Below are 19,887 nucleotides of genomic sequence, written 5' to 3' on the forward strand. Positions count from 1 at the left end.
TCATTATTACATCACGAGGTATACACAATTATTCATGGAGCACCCATCTTTTTCTTGACTTTATATGAACAACGAAATCCCGCTATTTGATATCAACATTTCACAGATAAACAATATCTCAATTCATTTCATGCAGGGTTCGAAACAGTAGCTTGGAACTTGTCATCAATGATTTTGATGAAGAGGGGCTCTGTGGAGTATCTCAATCGGCATCTTGTTATTGATCTCACTCGCAAGTTTGCAATCAGCCAATCAGAAGCTAGGATATCAGTAGCTTAAAACAGCTGTCAGTACATAACCAACACAATCTTCATGAATCGCTCCCCTCCTCCCTGTGAGTGACCGGCTATCAACTTACCCTGAGAGACGGCAAGTCTCTGGCAGTTCCCGACTCCAGGTAATCTCGTGGTCGCCAGGACCAGTCTGGACCCCGCTGATGACCCCTTCGGCTTTCTTGGTGGTCAGGTAAAACCTGGTGGTCATGATCAAGAGAAAAGTGGAAATGAATGCAGAGAAACATGAAAACTATATGATGAATTTGAAGAGTAAGCATAACAGGGAATCATTTTCCTGGTATCGCATTGCAATTTGCTCCACATTTTTGAAAGACATAATTACTGCAAATTGAAATAATTACATTGCAACTCTTTATATAACAAGGCGGGCCAAGATCAACTTCGATAGCACTAATTAAACTTTATATCCAATTCATCAAGAATAGTAACCAGACAATTCCACAGCTAAAAAAAACAATCAACAGCAAAAAAAAAAACCTTCCTGGCATGGCCCCATTTAAAATTTTAATACAGAGAAAAGTCTTAATTGTAAAAAAAAATGACTGATAATTAAAAATTAAGAGAAAAGGAAAGTCAAACCATTGTAAATACACAACAGTGCGCCCCTCCTAACCACTGTCTAATCAGATTGTCCTGTATCATCATACAGAGAGTTTGCGTGACTTACATCATGCGTGAGTTTTTCCGTCCTCCTTGTGGTCTGAAGGGCAACTGACCCGTAGCCAGGTGATAGAGCGTGGCCCCTATGCTCCAGAGATCGATCCGAGCATCGAAGGGCGATGCTGCCGGTTTCTTCAGTACTGCTCTTTCAAAGACATTAGGATGCTGTCAACAGAGAAAGAGAGGTATATACTTAAATCTAGTCAAGCCTGCCTCAGCAACCACTTCTATCTAAAGATCACACATTTGGTTTCCATTGAATAGAATTCCCATTGAAACATGTATTAAAAAAAACCGTCAATAAAGACTACCAGCTAATAAAGGCAAGAAAAGCGGATTCACCGCAATTGATTATCATACAAGTATAATTTACATCCCACCGCTGCCACAGTAATGAATTATCAGGACCCTTCCAGGTACAATGAGGCAGGGTTTACTACTGAACACCTGAACATTAACAAACTCAATAACAATATATTAGTGCTCAAACCAAGGAATACATTATTTACCTGTAAAATATTATCTTCATCATCCATGTAGGTTTGTTCCTAAAAATATTCTGAAAAAGGTTTAATGAAGCAATTTGTCAGAGATTTTTACTGACAATGGTAAAAGCTACCAAAATCCTTGCAACTGAAGGTTAAGAAATAACTTGTGAGTTGCTTTCATGGAGAGACAAATACAGAGTCAATCTATAAAATTGTGCAAAAAGCAAAATTCCCTACCAAATAAACAATATACTTACTAAATATTCTTCGGTGCCATGAAGGCTGGTGAAGTTTTCATCGTCCGTAAGCTGTCGTGCAGCACCAAAGTCTGCGAGCTTGTAGATGGTTTGACCATGCTCGTCCTTGAAGCACATGATGTTCCCGGGCTTCACATCGCGATGAGCTACACCGTTGTCACGCAGGTACTTGATGCCAGCAGCTATGGAAAGAAAATAAGAAACATCCATCATCAGTAGAACCCAAGTACGGATTTAATAAGCCTGAAGTGAAAATGATTCAAACTTGAAGTGTTGTTCCTCTTCCCAGAGCTGAGATTTGTTTCGTCCTGTTGAGCAAACACATTTTTGTCAAAACTGGGGATTTAAACAATCCCCTCCATACATACAGCAGACCAGAAAGCCATGCTGTCATTTTAGATAAGCATGGAATCCATTATTGAAAGATAAGGAAGTGAAATTGAAGGATGTCATATAAGGATATACTGCAGAAAAAAAGTCAGAACCCATTTTTAATAGGTAAAATACGAATGAAGTTATGACAGATACAGTAATAAGTTTACTATCAATATCCATGGATATATAAGTCATAAAATATATCCATGGATATATTTTATTCATTAAACATATCCATGGATATATTCAACTCCTTAAATAAATCCATGGATGTATTTCACAGGTAAAATATATCCATGAATATATTTAAGGAGGGTTTCCCACCAACCAACTTGTCAGTGGGATCTAGCCACTTACTAATGTCAGCAAGAACTTGCAAGAATACTTTCTCGGCGAGACCATTGGCATTTTCAGGTTTTTCAAGCACATCGTAGAGACTGCCTCCGGTACAAAGTTCCATCATAAGTATGTTCTCTTTGGAGATTTGCTGAAAATGACATGGAAGAAGCAAATTTAAGAATAAAAATAAATATCACATTAAGAAAATAAAGAAGAGGTGCCCTAGAAATACAGTTATGATATAAAAGCCAAAGGGTTTAACTTACATCTTTTTCTATAGCCTCCAGACAGACAATGTTCTTGTCGCGCAGTCCAAGCAATAGCTGCGATTCTCTCTCCATATCTGTTCCCATTCTGAAGAAGTTCGGTGTGTGCGGCACTTTACATGCTACCCGTTTTCCAGATTTCTGCAACAAAAAAGAAGTGATTTAATTTGTATTTAATACTATAGGGCAACAACACTTAGATTTCTATTTCTAACTTTACTTGTTTCTATACTTGGCTAACTACAGATCCAGAAATAGAAATGGTTTATTGAACAAAAATCATTTGCAGCCCAAAGGCCGAATTATAGATTTTCAAACATAAAAGCAAATACACAAATATACATCAAAATTACGACAACATAATGAAAAACGGAAATAAAAAACAAACTTCCAAAATACATTGAAAAATAATAATAATCACATGCCTGAGGTAAATATTACATACATTATTGTGAAATCAATCACCATTGTAATATTATCATTTTTACAACCATTTATTAATTCATTATCATAATTAATCTAAGATTTCATTATTATTTTTTATCATTACTATTAATATCAAATTACTATCATTTTTATCATACACATTATTATCATAAGAGGGGAAGAAATAGAACAAGAATGAAACAAGAATATAATAAAAAATCATTATATGTAATAATATTTTCTTTTAGAATATTCCACTTGTTATAAAATCATTGGGCTTCTATAAAATTAACTCCCAAAGATATTATAGTTAAGGAAATCATCAACTCTCTCTTTTTTTTTTTGGGGGGGGGGTGGGAATTACAGATACCCACATTTAAAAAAAATATTATAGTTGATGTTTTCCATAAATTTTCTTCAACAACATCTGGAAACTGCTCAAATTTGTTTCTGAACATTAGAAGCGTGGAAGAGATATAACTGCATCACTTACGATGATGCACATTACGACTCGTCTCGAGCATTGCCACTACCAATAGATGTCGGGCAGGTTGTAAATCTAGACAAGATGGCAACTTCACATACTTTGCAAGATTTTAGATTGTTTTAAAGTAGTGTTGGACAACATCACTAGGAACTATTGAAAAATCTTCCTATGCTTATGACATATAAATTAAAGCAAAAGAGGACTGTTTATTAATTCCTAAGTGTCTGAATATCACAAACGTCAAACCCCATCCAATGTACCTTGTGTCTTCCTCCATATACTTTGCTTGTGGCTCCTTGTCCAAGCGGTGTGTCCAAGAAGATAATAAAACTTGGTGTACTTCGTATGTTTGGCACCGGTTGGCGAGCTGCTCTGCCATGATTATGTTCCATAACCTATCAAAATGACAATCATTAATGAGGCTCATTATTTTCACCATTAATTTCCTACTTTGCAAAAAAAGAAATAAGTACTATGAATTTTGTTAATCTTGTTACATGTAGTTGGGGTAAAATCTTGGATTGGGTCTTTTGGGGAACTAGTATGGCAGTGAGTCCAAACTTTGCGTGTCCATACTTCACGGACGGTCATTATCTAAAAAACTGGCCAATATCCTTAAAATCTGACATCATCAATGTAAAAGCGACCTAAAATTACCCTTTGACGTAAGTTTCTTTAGGGCGAGTTCAGTATTCCTGAAAATATTGACAAAAGATCAGCAAATTTTTCACATTTGGCGCCAGTTCCGAAGAAATATGATGTTCTCAACAAGCATCACGATATCATTTTGCAAGCAGATATCATCAAAAATGTGAGTTCAATGTGGTACTGGTTGATTCTATAGCATTTCATTGTCAATCTGATATAGATATCTCACTTTTGAGCTTGAGTTTTTGTTTAAATATCCACAAACACTTTGGTCCACGAAAATAGTTAGGCCACACTTTTTCAGAACAGTTTTCCAGCACAGCGCGCATTTGTCGATCGGAGTAGAATTTTGAGATTGCGATATCGGCGAAACCCCTTGGCCTACTTCACATTTTCATCAATGATTTTATAGTTTACGATCTTGCTGTCAATTTGGTAACTATTTCTTGAATCGGTTTTTGTATAAATTATGAATATTTTGTGAACAAATTTAAGCCTGAAATATATTTTTGAAAAGTCAGCTAAGTTTGGACACCCCATCATACACCCAGTTGTTGTATGTCCGGACACGGAAGATCAATTCTAGAAAGTCATTTGAAAAATATTTACAAGCAAAGTTGGCATAATCGTGATATAGTCCCCAAATCCAAAAGTGGGATTAGAATCACACCTACCAGAACGCATGAAAATCACTTCCTTCCCCCACAATACAACTCATTCGTAGGAAGAGTGACAGTCCCCAACTCTCACGCAACTATGTGGCAAAATGATAACACACTCAAATGAAACACACTGTCACTGTATATAAACACTAGGGTTCTCTCCCTATTACATGTATATACTTGTGATACAGTCCCCACTCAATAGTGTTGGAATTTTGATTGCTTCCCCTAGCTTCAAAACTTATTCAGAGTTTTTGAAACTGATCCAGATCACATTATTGACATATCAAAAACTAGTGACATTTCGGGACCATCCTAATGTTATGTTTGGTGTTATAATGGTGTAAAAATTGACCCAACACCAACACCAAAAGGTCAACACTGAACTTGAAATCACCCAATGGGAAATCAAGTTTGATTTTCACGGCGGTGGGGACAGTTCAACAGTATAGTATACTCGTGATGCAGTCCCCACGCTATGGGATACCAAGGAGATATCACCTATCTCCTTGTTCGAACCGTTAGTATTACTAACCTCGCATGTTGTGTGTGTTCGAACATGCATTTTTATGCAACAAGACAACATGCAATTGCAAACCGACGTCATAAATAGCTCGCTTTTCAATTTCAGCTAGCTTACAATCAAGTTCAAAGTATGGCAACTTTGGATAAACGAAACAATATCACAGGGCATTACCTTCAAAATACAAAATACATTTCGATGCAGGTAAAAACGAAAGGTTTTCGATAGACGTTGTCAACGTCGACGTCCGCGTCCAAGATCGCTAGCCTTTCTGCGGTCAGACACACATCAAAAGCTAACTTTAGACCCAGAGCCTGAAAGGGGTAGAATACCTGAACAAGAACCAGACTTCAGACAGGATAGTTTTTAGAGTCACACAATAACATGAAAAGGCTTTATTCTACAGATAACTCATAACCAAGACCTAGTCTTGAGGACGCAATGATGATGATTTTTTTAGATATGAGATATGACATATCTAAAAAAATCATCATCATTGCGTCCTCAAGACTAACCAAGACCATACTGTCCATAGCTTTAGCAGCTTTCCCAAAAGTCGCACTCCCCTATGTATCAAGCAGTCCTCAGTAATATATATGAAAGCTTCTAGTGCAAACAATACTGTGTATGTCTGTAAACCCTTACAAGCCTAGCATAAATATATGCATGTACCGTACTGATAATCAGTGTACTTTTCAAAATCAGTGATAAATTCCATTATATTTCAAAAATAATTTTGACCGAAACCATCTTTAACCCAAATACTTTAATTCAACTATATTGAGTACAAAACCTTGGAAATAGACTAAGTTCAATCAACATTTGGGAAATCCCCTTGGATCCGAACAGCTGTTTTTTTTCTAGACTTGTTTACGTCTTGGGAAAGTGTTGGAACAACAATAAAGCCCTCATCATGCTCCTTCCGTAGAAATGTAAATTAATTTATTCCTAAACTAAGCTCATTACACGTCCAATCCACGACATAATAGCATACATTTTTTGGTGTGTTTATCGTAGTTAATATCGCTTTCCAGAGAAGTTCTTCCTCCGCGAATCAGAACAAAACTGCTCGTAGTGCTAGTGATGAGAAATTCTGGGGAGAAATTCGTCGGTAACTGGAAAATTTGAGTTTCACTTGAACGTTGGTATGACGTTTCTTTGCAAGTCTTTTCGCAACAGTATGTATTAAGCAATATTTCATATCGTTGTGAAATAAATTCATTTAACATGCATCGTTTGAAATTGTCATCATGCTGTTTGCATAACAGGAAAGGGGATCGCGACGTCCGCACACACAACATATAAAAACGTTATCTTTTGAACTTGGTACTCAACATCTCAACATAAAGTAAATATAATTAAAACTGAATTACAATGTTAAACCGAAAATGAACAGGCATAGATTAGAACTGAGATTTTGATGAGAGATATTGCGGAATGAAGTTCTGTTAAAACTTAATAATTAAGCAACATTGGAGCGCTATGATGGTAATTACACATTCACATTTTTTATGCATGAAAATTCCTTAAAAGATTTTGATTAAATGTTCAGTGTCATGTTTGTTAACATTGAAATCAACTCGACATTGAGAATTTGAATTTCAAACTTGGTTGAAATGGTACACATATAATTAAGCCCAGCGCACACTATGCGATCCGATAGGACGCAATTTTATTACATGTAAATCGCATATCTTAAATATAATTCTGAAAGTTAAAGAAGTATAAAATTATTTCAGTTGAAGTTTGGCCCAACGTTAGGAACAATAAAATCATAATTCTACTTTGCGGCAAGCCATGTGGTCGGAGTAATGTGTAAATCGGTTTCAACTTAAGTTGCAGTCAATGATGACGTCATTACGATTTGGAACTGAATTTGCATTTATTCCAATACAAAGGGGCTCGAACTTGAGTGAATATTGATTTCAGTTAGTCCTACCACTAATCTGAATTATGATCGCTAATTCTCATTGGTTGGAATGTTCATATCAAATGTTGATACAAATTCTTTGAATTTCGGATCGCAACGGATCGCACTTATGTGCGCTGGATTAAGGCAGTTTGCAGCAATGGGGGCAGCGAGCAGCGTCCCCCCTCCCCACAAAAAAATCAAGACCTATATTTTTCATTGCACACTCCCCCCCCCCCCCCCTCCCCCGCCATCACGTGAAAATCCTCCACTGACCTCATCTTCAACTTTAATGCAGTGTAATGTCTTCGAGGCTATTAAGCCCGAAGGAGACTTGTCACAACAAGTCTTCACTTATTTCCAAAGAAATTAGGTGACAGGAAGATGGTTCCAGATCGAGATGCTTGAAAAGTTTATTTCCAAATCCAATATAAATCACTATGTTGCTCTGGCAGGCATCGATGACGACAAAGACGATATCGAAGATTGAGATACGTACAATTACTTTCCCACAAAATTAATGAGATCCTCGGCGACGTTGACGATAAGCGATAATTTTCCCCGGATCGAGTAAGAAATTGGTGATTCCACGGAGGCTAACGAATTGTTATGAACTTGTCTGTTCGCTGTCTCGATAAAACTCTGCGTGCATATGCAGCGGATTTTGTTTTTGTAATATACCGACAATAGAATATTCCAGATTAACCGCCCGATAGTACCCACAAACTGGAGCATTCTGGATCTGTCTATTCTAAACAAGTGTCAAGGTCCGGTATGTTATACTATTGGCACGCTTATGCATGGAGTTACTAGTTCCATGCTTAGAGGAACATGCTGGATTATTCTAAACATACACTGTAAAAAATGAAGTGCTAATTAAGCACTTACAGTGCTTGTATATAGTGACTGCACTACGAGTGCTGATTTTCTGGTTCAAATTCAAACTAGAAAATCAGCACTCATAGTGCAGTCACTATATACAAGCTCTGTAAGTGCTAAATTAGCACTTCATTTTTTTTTACAGTGTATGGATCATGTTCTAAATGTACAACAAGTTTTCTTTACATAGTGGCCCATAGTGGGCACCACGGGGACGACCGCCCTCATGAATTTACAAGGTGATTGAATTAAACTGAAGAAAATAGGAGATATAAGGGCGGAATGCAAAGGAAGAGAGAAGAAAGGTGTTGAAAAGAGATGGGTGGATGGGTCGTATAAACATATCGTACCCATAGTTTAATTTAGACAAAGATGGCGCCACTTCTATGCACTGATCTGTCCACTCATTTTTTAGTTCAAATTTAAACTAGAAAATCAGCACTCGAAGTGCAGTCACTATACAAGCACGTACTGTAAGTGAAAGTAAAACTTCATTTTTTTGCAGTGTAGTGGTAGTAGTACACTCTGAAAAACGAATATAGTGACTGCATGCACTTCGGAGTGCTGATTTGTCTAGTTCAAATTTGAACGAGAAAAATCAGCACTGGTAGTGCAGTCACTATACACGCTCTTTAAGAGCTAAATTAGCACTTCATTTTTTAGAGTGTAGTGCACTATACACGCTCTTTGAGAGCTAAATTAGCTCTTTAATTGTAGCTCTTCTTTTTGTAGAGTGTATAGAAGTAGAATTATTATTATTGTTATTATTATTATTATTATTAGTAGTAATAGTAGTAGTAGTAGTAGTAGTAGTAGTAGTAGTAGTAGTAGTAGTAGTAGTAGTAGTAATAGTAGTAGTATATGAATATAATGTGAATCAAGCTATATAGACATTCTCATGAATGTTATAGTTTTTGTAAATCTTACCTATAAACTGATACAGCAGAAGAACGTTTTCATCGAGTATATTCACTTTATGATTGGCCATCTTAAGCAATGCTTCTTTCAAGACTTATACCAGCACATTAAACAAGCCGAAAATAGGTATAGGGAAATTAGAAGTATTACCGCATTGAATCCGGTATTGCCTATTTTGGTACTTTCCCACCAACTTCCGGCTATATGCAAACATGCAGTCACTGATAAAGATATGCACATGAAATACAAGGCATCGTAATCCCTTCGTCAAAGAAGCTTCTAATGTAATAATTACGGGGATCATAATGCATCTTATGTCAGAACATTTGGAAAATGTCATGATATTTTCTATGAAGCCTATTATTTTGTAATTTAGATCACATGTTGGCCAAGATGATTTTTTTAATATCTATTTCGCTTTCTTTCTTTCTTTCTATCTATCTATCTATTTTTCTTTCTTTCTTTCTTTACTAAAAAGTCAGTGCCTATGATGAACACGATTACGTAATTCTCACCGCGCGTGCTTGACAATGCCCCCCAATATTGACAAAAAAATATCTACTTATATTTTTAAAAGATCATGACTTACCCATTATGAAAAGAACACGCGATCCAACATGATTTAATATCCGAAACTGATCATACTGACGGAGATGCCATCATGTATAATCTCAAATGGTGCAAGGGGGAAAGAGAAATAAGATTTTGTTGTATTTGAATACGTATAGTTCCTCTTTGATGTCGGACTTAACACTGACAATTGCGTGAATATGAAATACTCAGACGTTTCGATTCCTTTTCTTCCGGATATTCTCTATCGTGACTAAAGAGGTGTCATGATTTTTGGCGCCAATCGCTCGATACCGATTATTGATGAACCAGGATGCCGCCCATATACCACCATATAACATTATTGCTTATTTGTCAAAAAAGACAGTAATGATGAAAAAAAATCAAAGAACAAATAATTAACAATACATAATAGAAATGAACTATGACTCTATATATGCATACATGCGGGGAAATAATTTCCTTGTTTTATCACTGAACTTGACAAATTATTCTGAGTAATTTTTAAGACTCACCCAAATATTTGAAGGAAAATCATGACCGATAAGATAGTGAATGGATCATTAGGAAATAACCACGGATAAAGCATATTGTGCAAAATCCCGGAAACCATATATATGATCCGTACAACTTTGATCTGTTCTGTGAGTGACCGACGCAAAAAGTCCTATACAAAAATCTGTCACTATATGTACAATATATTCACAGATTATTCCGTACTGTACACGTAAAAAAAAAGTTACTAATGATATTTATCAGTGAGCGATAATGGTTCTCCATTTGCTAATAGGCGATGTGACTCGTGACGTCAGCCGTCAGGTCGTCATGGCAGGGGGTTAAAAGAACTTTCCTAATACGATAATAATAAATAACATGACGACAATAATGGCATTGTGAAACGTTAAATGAAAACTGATGTGGTTTTTTTTAAATATACATGTATTATGTTTCATGTCTATATCAAATCGTGGAGAAACAAGAATTGAAGGGGCCAGGAAAGGTGTGTGCGTGTGTGTGTGGAGGGGGGCGTTCACCTCTTTTGTCTCTAATCTATACTTTACGAAATAAATCTAGGACGGATTGGGTGGGGGGGGGTGGTAAACCAACTTAATGTTAGAATTCATAGCACCAAATACAGTCACATTGAATAAGACTATGACCAAATATGGTAACCATACCTTGTTATCATTGGTGGGAGAAATAATTATGGGAGTAGCTCTGTGTATGAATGAGTCGCATTTGTCAAAAAAAAAAACAGCGATAGGAGCATTGTCTGTCTTTCTTTCATGGTCATGACTATAGACGTCCCCCCATCTCACAATTTTTAAAAAGATAACTCAGTGGTGCAAAATAGGCGGATTTAGAGAAAGCTAAATAGACGATCGAAGGATTGCCATCATTATATCCGTAAGTGACTTATCGATTTTTTAAGTACAGTTCCTGTATTACAATATGCTTGTCATTTACTCTCCTGAGTTCCTATGACCTACTTTTACAGATACAAAATACAAAATGTATACAGTCTTCCCACAAATTTGGCCTTTACGGATGTGCCATCTATCGGGAAGTTGTGAACTATAATAATATGCTATTTTAAATCACGGAAACCTGTTATAAAATACTATAGGTTCCTTATTGCCTGCAATAATGCCGTTTTATTGGAAGGCTGGCGGCGGATAGGGACTTTCACTGCGTCATTTTGTTGTTCTTGATATACTGCTGCGTTGTGAAACTTTTTCCTGATTAACAATTATATATTGATTGCATTTCCGAATAGAAGGATGGGTTTTCCCCGATCCGCATTTCGCAATATCAGCCGTGAATGTTCACGCAACCATGCATGCATCATTGCATTACCATGGACGTTGCGGATGACATAAACAATGAAAACTGACACAAAATGATTTTGAAAAGCTCGTCAGAATTTATAATTATATGGGATTCGCTCATAACTAGCCTATCAGATGCATTCGCTTCAGAAGCTAACCGTATATAAGACTATTCACGATGTAGCGTTCCTACTTTTGTCCATAAACATGTTTTTTTTTTAAATATAATTATTATGAAGTCCTTGCGTTGAATATCAATATTTTAGGCCTAACCATCTTACTATTCACCGATTAAACGAAATAGAAAGGAGGGGGGTCCACTTAAGACAATACTCATAAAGTGTGGATATAGGCCTATCCCATTTTTGCTTGAAAGCAGAAGTGAACACAAACTCAAATTCAAATCAAAACAAGTTATTTAAAAGATCTCAATCGACTAAATGAATTTACGAACAAATTCAATATTATAGGTGAAACTTCTGAAGAAAAGTCATTTTTGACCACCCGAAAACTTGCATTGCTAGAAGGATGCCAGGGGCCGTTTCATAAAGCTGCTCGTAAGTTAACTCGGCTGGTGAACCATTCTCACGCGTTAAACCATCGCCAATTCAATATACCATTTACCACAAGAAAGGTTCACCAGTCATTCTTAAAGTCGCTCTTAACTTAACGAACAGCTTTATGAAACACCCACCTGGCATGATAATAATATGCGTATATATTATTTTTGATAAAATTCCTTTGTGTTTCCTTGAAAGAAAAAGATAAATTTCATGTTTAACCAAACGATAATAATAATAATAATATTGAGGCGCCGATTATCAGGTTTCCTTTTTTTTTCTTATTTATTCTTTTTATTATTATATATGTTTTTTCCCCTAATGATGTTATGATCACTTGTAAATATTTTAATTATGTTTGATTTGTTATTCTTGTTTATTTTTGGTCAGTGTTGACCCAATAAAACATATAAATACAAAAAAAAACAAAAAAAAGGTTTCCTTTTCAAGGATGATGGCTTTCCATTCACTCTGTCTGCATGCTTTAAGAGTGTAACAAAATGTGGGTAAATTTCTTGCTGAAGGAAAACACGCCACGGCTAGGATTCGAACCCACGTCCCTCTGACTGAAAGAAGAGAGTTGTAACCACGAAACCACGACCCCCCCCCCACCACCAAACATTATCAATACCTTGCTCACATTTGCTCTACGGCGGCCGTACGGCGAGTCGAAAACAGCCGTTTAAACATTTTTTGTCCAACTATATTATATAGGTGGTTTGAATTAAAATTAATCAAAACGGCTGTTTTCGACTCGCCGTACGGCCGTCATAGAGCAAGTGTTACCAAGGTATAAGGAATGGGTTTTCAATTTGAAGCCTGCTCAGTGAAAGTCGTTTATACCTCATTATATTGTAAAATATAATATAATTTTTTTTCGTGCTAATTTACGTGTTAAAATTAATTCAGGTTTAATTTCCCATGGTACTTGTACAATCATCATTATTGAATGTGATATGGGGGATATTGTTGGTTAGAAATCAGTCTGAAAATTTTAAAGATAAAAAAATCAGTCCAAAACGGGATGAAATATCGTCTCCGGAAAATTTAGACAAGGCCAAATAAATATACGGCCATCGCTCATTTCACGAGGTGCGCAATGAAGCCATGCAGTCTTTGGGTACAACCCTGTTTAAAAAGTTAGAAATTACTCGCTCGCTTCACTCGCTCGGAGCTTTTAAGAAATTTTGTCACAGACCCCAAACTTTGTTGTGCCCGCGTCAATCTCTGGCTCATTATACAACCAACAACCAGGAACACACTAATTCGGGACTCGGAGATATTTTTCATGGTACTCTTCGACAATCACATAGCTTATAGAGAGGGTGTGAATTTGAATTGATAATCTATAATTATGATCAATATGCTTACATTATGATGCATCATTAAATGTGTAACGCTATCAGGGGAGCATACACGATACATTTATCTCAAGCTTTCATGAAGCATTTTCCACTTTGGAAAGAATAAACAAAATCCCCAAGTGCAGAGAATGGGAACGGGGGAAAAGCAGGCGCGGATCCAGGAGGGGGCCGAGCCGGCCCCGCCCCCCCTATTTTTTGACAACCTGCAGAAAAAGTATACTTTTTAACTTGATAGAAACTATGAAAAACAGAAAGAAAATAAAAAAATAAAAAAAGAGACGTATCATACCCATGATGTGTAATTTACAGCCTCGTAACGGCCGGCCCGACCCCAAAAGGAAACAAGAAAAACTGGTGAGGGGAAGAATTGGAAAATAGACTTTACTTTATATTAAAATTTTCGCTCGCGCTTCGCGCTCACATTGCCTGTGTAATGAATTCCATTCAAGAGGATTAATGGCACTTATATATCCAGTTCTGAAATAAATTTGCACACAACATTTTAGCTCGCACATCAAGCTTTCATTATTTTGTTTGATTTACACAAATTGTTTATATATATCAATATTTTCAGCTCGCGCTGCGCGCTCGCATTGTGTGATTTGTGAGTAACCTATCCTCTTTGGAAATTCTTACCAAAATTTGTCAAAATGCTTCTTTATTATGTCAGTATATAAAAAATCAAGCTCGTGCTTCGCGCTCGAATTGTTTAAATGTTTGTGAACACACAACTTGTTTTTTATTCAAATAAAAACGCGCTTAGACTGTCCAGTTCTCAGGTCGGAATATCAAAAATTTTGAGCTCGCGCTTCGCACTCTCATTATTTAATTGGTGATACTTTATCCTCTTCATTAATCACCAAAGAACAGTCTTAATTGAGCCCCTTTTCACATTACTATAATAAAATTTCGGCTCGCGCTTCGCGCTCGCATTCTTTAGTTGGATACTTATCTTTTTTCATAATTATAAAATTTCCTCAGAATCTTCCGGTCTAAGGACATAAAATATTAAAGAATTTGAGCTCGAGCTTCGCGCTCGCTTTATATATTAAGATCACATGAGATACCTTATCTTGTTTTTTTTTACAATAAACATTAACATGTTCTTAAAACTTCAGTCTTTAGTTAATTAGGACTACCCCCTGAAAAACCGAAAAAAAATTCAGCTTATAGCGGCCAATCGAGAAAAAATGTTGATGAAAATATTTTCGGCCCCCCCTATTGGCGAAAGCTGGATCCGCCCCTGAAAAGGACTTCAGCTTCACTTTTTTTAATAATCGGGTACAGAATGGTAAAAAAGACCATCTGTGTTTTTTTTTTCAAGTGCCCCCGGCCCAGCCCGTCCCCAATCTCTTTGAAATCCATTCCGCGGCCCCTGGAATGGTAGGGCTGTATCAAATTCGGAAACTAACGATCAGTAACGTGATGAGCCCCCCCCAAAAAAAAAAAATAATAATAAAAAAATCAAAAATAAAAAAATAAGGGGTTAGATATGACACATCGCATAAAACTTAATAAAAAAAGCTGCAAGCGAGCGGAGCGAGCAAACAAAATTTTCTACATTTTTATTTTAAAAAATCAAAGTTTGTGATAGATTTTGACATAATAATCAGTAAATATCATTTTTACCTCCCCCATCTGTACGCTAGTGCTAAAGATGATATTGTTTTCAATCATCCTTTACTTTTCTTTAAATACATTAGAAATATTTGATGAACTTCCATCCGATTGAGCATGTGCGTAATTAGCCTATCCATGGTCTATCCCATATACGTTAGGGTGTATATAACTCTATGGTCTCTCCACAGATTGATCATGTGTGCAGCGGTATATTCCAAAAGTGATCAGGGAATTTTGTAGAGCGACATGAAATAAAATTCAAACATATCCCTAAATAGATAAAGCCTGTCTAAAAATTGAAATAGTAACAATGAGAAAAATATCATAATTACCGTACCAGTATATACTCGATGATTCCCGGCGAAAATTAAAATCCATCAATTTCCTATCAAATTGAATTCCATTTTATTTCAAACAATAACAAGCTCACTCTCATTGGTCAATCTGAATTTCCATAGTTTAGCTATTCAGACCCTACTGATATAACAGGTTTCATATCACATAAAATCAACCTGAAAACATTATTGGTTATACTTCAGTTATATCACATATGTTACGTAAAACTTGAAAAATGATGCTTGTCATAATTCCAATATTAAGGAGTTGGTAATGCAACCGACAGTCGCATTTTATTCGAAAGGTTCTGCCGAGTCTGAAGAGCTTAGCCTATTTTAGGGGATTCCCCACGAATCGAACTGCACTGTACGTGCACGTTTATCCCACTGCACTTGGCAATGGGCCTAGCCTAGCTACATGGAATCGCAGTCTCCTTGTGCGCTCGCTACGTGCACGGTAATGCTTGTCCGTTTCTGCTCAAGATTTTTTGTGTTGAAATGTGACACCCTTTTTCCTCGCGCAGATTCTAGATTTATCTAGTTGATCATTTTGAGTTTGACTATAAAATGGATTTGATGTATTGTCGGATATACGCAATTGAACATGGTAAGTACGTAACCTAACTGTTCGATTGTATTTTGAAGACATACATTTAGGTATATAATAATGTTTTTTGTCGAATACGATGCGGTATAGTCGACCGATTTCCCCCACTTTAACAATAAAAACATTGTGTGTATTCATCCACTAGCAATAATCACATAATTAAACACACGCCCGGCCGGAACACACGTATCTAACAAAAACATAAAATGGCATTTCTCGTAACAAGGATCCATATAGAAATTTTGTATCTAGCACGATGCCGCTGTCATAATCCTAGTTCCATACTAAATTCCAGGGAGAAGACAAATCATAACAAAATGTGATTTTTTTTTCTGTTTGGTTTTACAAATGTAATTTACTCAATGAGAATAAATGTCGTTCATAATATTTATTTATTTATACACTTGGAAAACCCCATAGTTGATTATACTGTCATTATATTCATAACTTCAAATAGACGTAATAATAAATAAATTGATAAACCATCAAATGGGAGTAATTTATTATATAACAATAGTTGTTATGTGAATTTTCACTAAAAATAATAAATGTAAGTGGCTTATTTCTAGTATTTGCTTACAAAATAGACGATCGCATTCTTTGAAATGAACGTTGTTAACAATACTAGTGTATGATATCAAGAACGATAATACAAGAAAAGCAATAATGCGAATCGATTTTGAAAGTGATCAGAACTAAGATTATTACAACGTTAGCAACGTTTTAATTATACATATGTGAACAATAACAGCATTATTAATCTCATAAGCAAACCATAAAATAAGTAATAATGCATAAAAACAACAAATGTGATTATGATAAAAGAACAAATATCAATAGCAAAAACATTTCAACACAATAATAATGCTAATAATAATGCTAATAATAATAATGATAATAATAATAAAGATATGATGACAGTACAAAAATAAAGAGCAAATAAGATAATTGTTAAAATTAAAAGCGTAGAAATGTATGTCATGATGCTCAATCCAACAATATAATAAATCGTGAGACCAAGAGAAAAGTTCAAAGTTCTGACAACTTTCTGATGATTCATAAAGAAAATAATATTGAACATAAATTTGGAAACCAAAACAAACAAGCAAAAAAAAAGAAAGTTGAAAAGGACATACCCGTTTCTTTCCCCTAAATCCTGAGAATTCGACGCGATATCCATCTTCAATGGAACATATATATCTTGACACATATGGATGTTTGTTTGTTGTGAAGCCTTGGTTACAGCCATCGACATGTCAAAGCAGGCTTTAAAGCGGAACAAAGCACGATGCAATTGCTTCCGCAATATTGGTTTCATGATGACGTAAAACTTTAGTGTTTGATGCTAAATATTTGTTTGTTTTCCCGTCCAACTTTGTCAAAATTTCATCGGATTTAATAATGTAATAAAACAACTTGGGACGAATTTGATTGATATTTGAGATCAACATTTAACAAGTCTAATAATGCTTTCAATTCAATTTTATTGGCATGCCATTACAAACATGCAAAAGAGCCGAAGAAAGTGTTTGCAAATTCGAATCGGAAACCTACTTGCGCATTCCTGAATTCTTTGCAAAAGAATAAGGCATTGTTTTTCGTTGTTGTTCATGACACCAATGCTGCTTCCACAACATCGGTTTCATGATGACGTAAAACTTGAGTGTTTGATTGGAAATATTGGTTTTCCCGTTCAACTTCGCCAAAATTTCATCGGATTTAATAATGTAATAAAACAACTTGGGACGAATTTGAATGATATTTGAGATGAACATTTAACAAGTCTAATAACGTTTTCAATTCAATTTTATTGGCATACGATTACAAACGTGCAAAAGAGCCGAAGAAGTGTTTGCAAATTCGAATCGGCACACTTTTTGCGCATTCCTGAATTCTTGCAAAAGTTTACAGGATATAGGCATTGTTTTTCGTTGTTCATGAAACCAATGTTGCTTCGGATTTCGTAATGTAATCAAACAATTTGGAATGAATTTGAATGACATTTAAGATTTACATTTTACAAGTCTAATAACGTTTTCAATTCAATTTTATTGGCATGCGATTACAAACGTGCAAAAGAGCCGAAGAAGAGTTTGCAAATTCGAATCGGCATCCTATTTGCGCATTCTTGAATTCTTGCAAAAGTTTACAGGATATAGGCACTGTTTTTCGTTGTTGTTCATGTCGTTGTTTACATCCATCTATTTTGAAATAATTATGCAAATTTGATTTGCTCTGAAATTGATCTTTACCATATACCGAATTTCCTCTGACAAACCATCATCGAAGCAACAGCTCGGTTTTTTTTTTGTTTTTTGTTCCACGTTTTCAAAACTATTTAGTACTTATACACGACTGTGGCCAATCAAACCTAATCAATTAAAAAAAAAGAAAAAGGAAGATAAAGAAACAAGCAAGCAAAAAAAAAACCCAACGTATTTCACCAACATACTGAAACAATTATCTATAACCATATCCTGTATACGTTATCAAAAATTATGATATTCAGTTATAGACAAGACAAAAAATAGATAATTTTTTAAAACAGGTAATATGAGGTAATAGAAAATCAACACGGAAACATGTTTTATATTATTTTTGTATGTTCCTGTAGATGAAATTGAAAATGGTATTGAGGCCGAAAATGAACGACCATTCTACATGATGGCGCGACATTAAATGACAATTTTCATTAATTTGAACGAAGTTATCTCTAAATTGAATTTCTACAAAATTTACAGGAACGATATAAAATTTATTTGAATGCTGAATAAATGAAAATGAACCTTGGGTGCAGGGAGTTGACAAAATTCGTTCGAGCTTGAACGCCCATTTAGTAATTGAAGTCCAACTTTGATGAAATTGGACCGGAAAACCTATATCTAAACGTTCAATTTTATGAATTTTATAGGACTGTCATAAAATTCTCACAATCCAACCTTGCACTTAATTTTACATAAATATGTCTCAACCGATTCAATGTATAGGATTGATCAACATCTTTTTGTGGAGGGGGAGGGGGTTAAAGAGGTTCTTTAATTGTATGTACTTTTATTATAAAGAGTTCATGGTTTTGCAATCGGATAATTCAGCACGCCGACGGGTCGCGACGAGGTTTCCTTTATTTGGGGGGAGGGGGGGGGGGGCACATGTTGAAAATTGAACAATACACAGTATACAAATGCCAGCATGATCAAAATAGGGACGTTTCCTAAAATTAGATAATGGAAGTTTTATGAAAAGATGCAGTGGCGAGTCCAGCCTTTCAGCTAAGAAGGGGTTTAAAAAGGTTATCACTTAAAAATGAAGGGATTGTGGTCTCCTGAACCGAAATTGACAAGCAAAAGGAAACAAAGTTATCACTCCGAATGTAGACATTTTGAGTTCTGCTATTTTCTTTGTCCACACCTGTTAACCCCCCTCCCAGAGATCATCCAATATTCTGCTTACACGACCCTCGTAAGCAGGGTAGGAGGGGGAGGGGGGGGGGTTGTGATGGAGTTTGATTTCTCCCTCTTTCTAAGGAAGCCCAAGGCGGGGGGGGGGGTAAAATTCCCTGTGAATAGTGACCAGCCGAATATTAGATTTAGTTTTCAAACCTTGTAGATTTAAATATAAATCTAAAAGATTTGAATTTAAATCTTTTGAGATTTGACAGTTAATTTAAAAAAATGTGCACTATTCACAGCAGATCTGGATTTATTTTAAATCCTTGATTTTTAGAGTGCAGATCCGTCATTGCTATGATCTCATAATTATTCTAATGAAAAAAATAATTGCAATCAAATTAAAGATCAGGATGGCCTACCTTATGAAGGAGTACACAGAAAATCAAATCAAATCAAATCAAAATTTGTTAATAGAAGATA

General features: G+C 35.6%; 1 protein-coding gene across 5 annotated transcripts in view; it reads right to left on the bottom strand.

Moving 5' to 3' along the window:
• The window catches only part of LOC121411803 (inhibitor of nuclear factor kappa-B kinase subunit epsilon-like), a 28,749-nt gene extending 10,962 nt beyond the window's left edge, over positions 1–17,787 (bottom strand). Inside the window, exons 1-7 of one of the 5 annotated variants that reach the window (XM_041604670.1) lie at positions 17,155–17,787; positions 3,855–3,989; positions 2,682–2,822; positions 2,434–2,563; positions 1,702–1,883; positions 964–1,121; positions 359–472 (exon numbers count right to left, since the gene is read on the bottom strand). In XM_041604670.1, the coding sequence (XP_041460604.1) occupies positions 359–472; positions 964–1,121; positions 1,702–1,883; positions 2,434–2,563; positions 2,682–2,822; positions 3,855–3,986 (857 nt within the window). In that variant the 5' untranslated portion in view covers positions 3,987–3,989; positions 17,155–17,787. Of the gene's footprint in view, positions 1–358; positions 473–963; positions 1,122–1,701; positions 1,884–2,433; positions 2,564–2,681; positions 2,823–3,854; positions 3,990–5,601; positions 5,829–7,612; positions 7,657–9,142; positions 9,223–9,722; positions 9,803–17,154 lie in introns of those variants that run through there. The other 4 variants (XM_041604668.1, XM_041604669.1, XM_041604671.1 and 1 more) reach the window with 4 other exon arrangements.
• Positions 17,788–19,887: the final 2,100 nt, after the last annotated feature.

Source organism: Lytechinus variegatus, chromosome 3 (assembly GCF_018143015.1).
Source record: "Lytechinus variegatus isolate NC3 chromosome 3, Lvar_3.0, whole genome shotgun sequence".
In the NCBI taxonomy this organism is placed as follows: Eukaryota; Metazoa; Echinodermata; class Echinoidea; order Temnopleuroida; family Toxopneustidae; genus Lytechinus; species Lytechinus variegatus.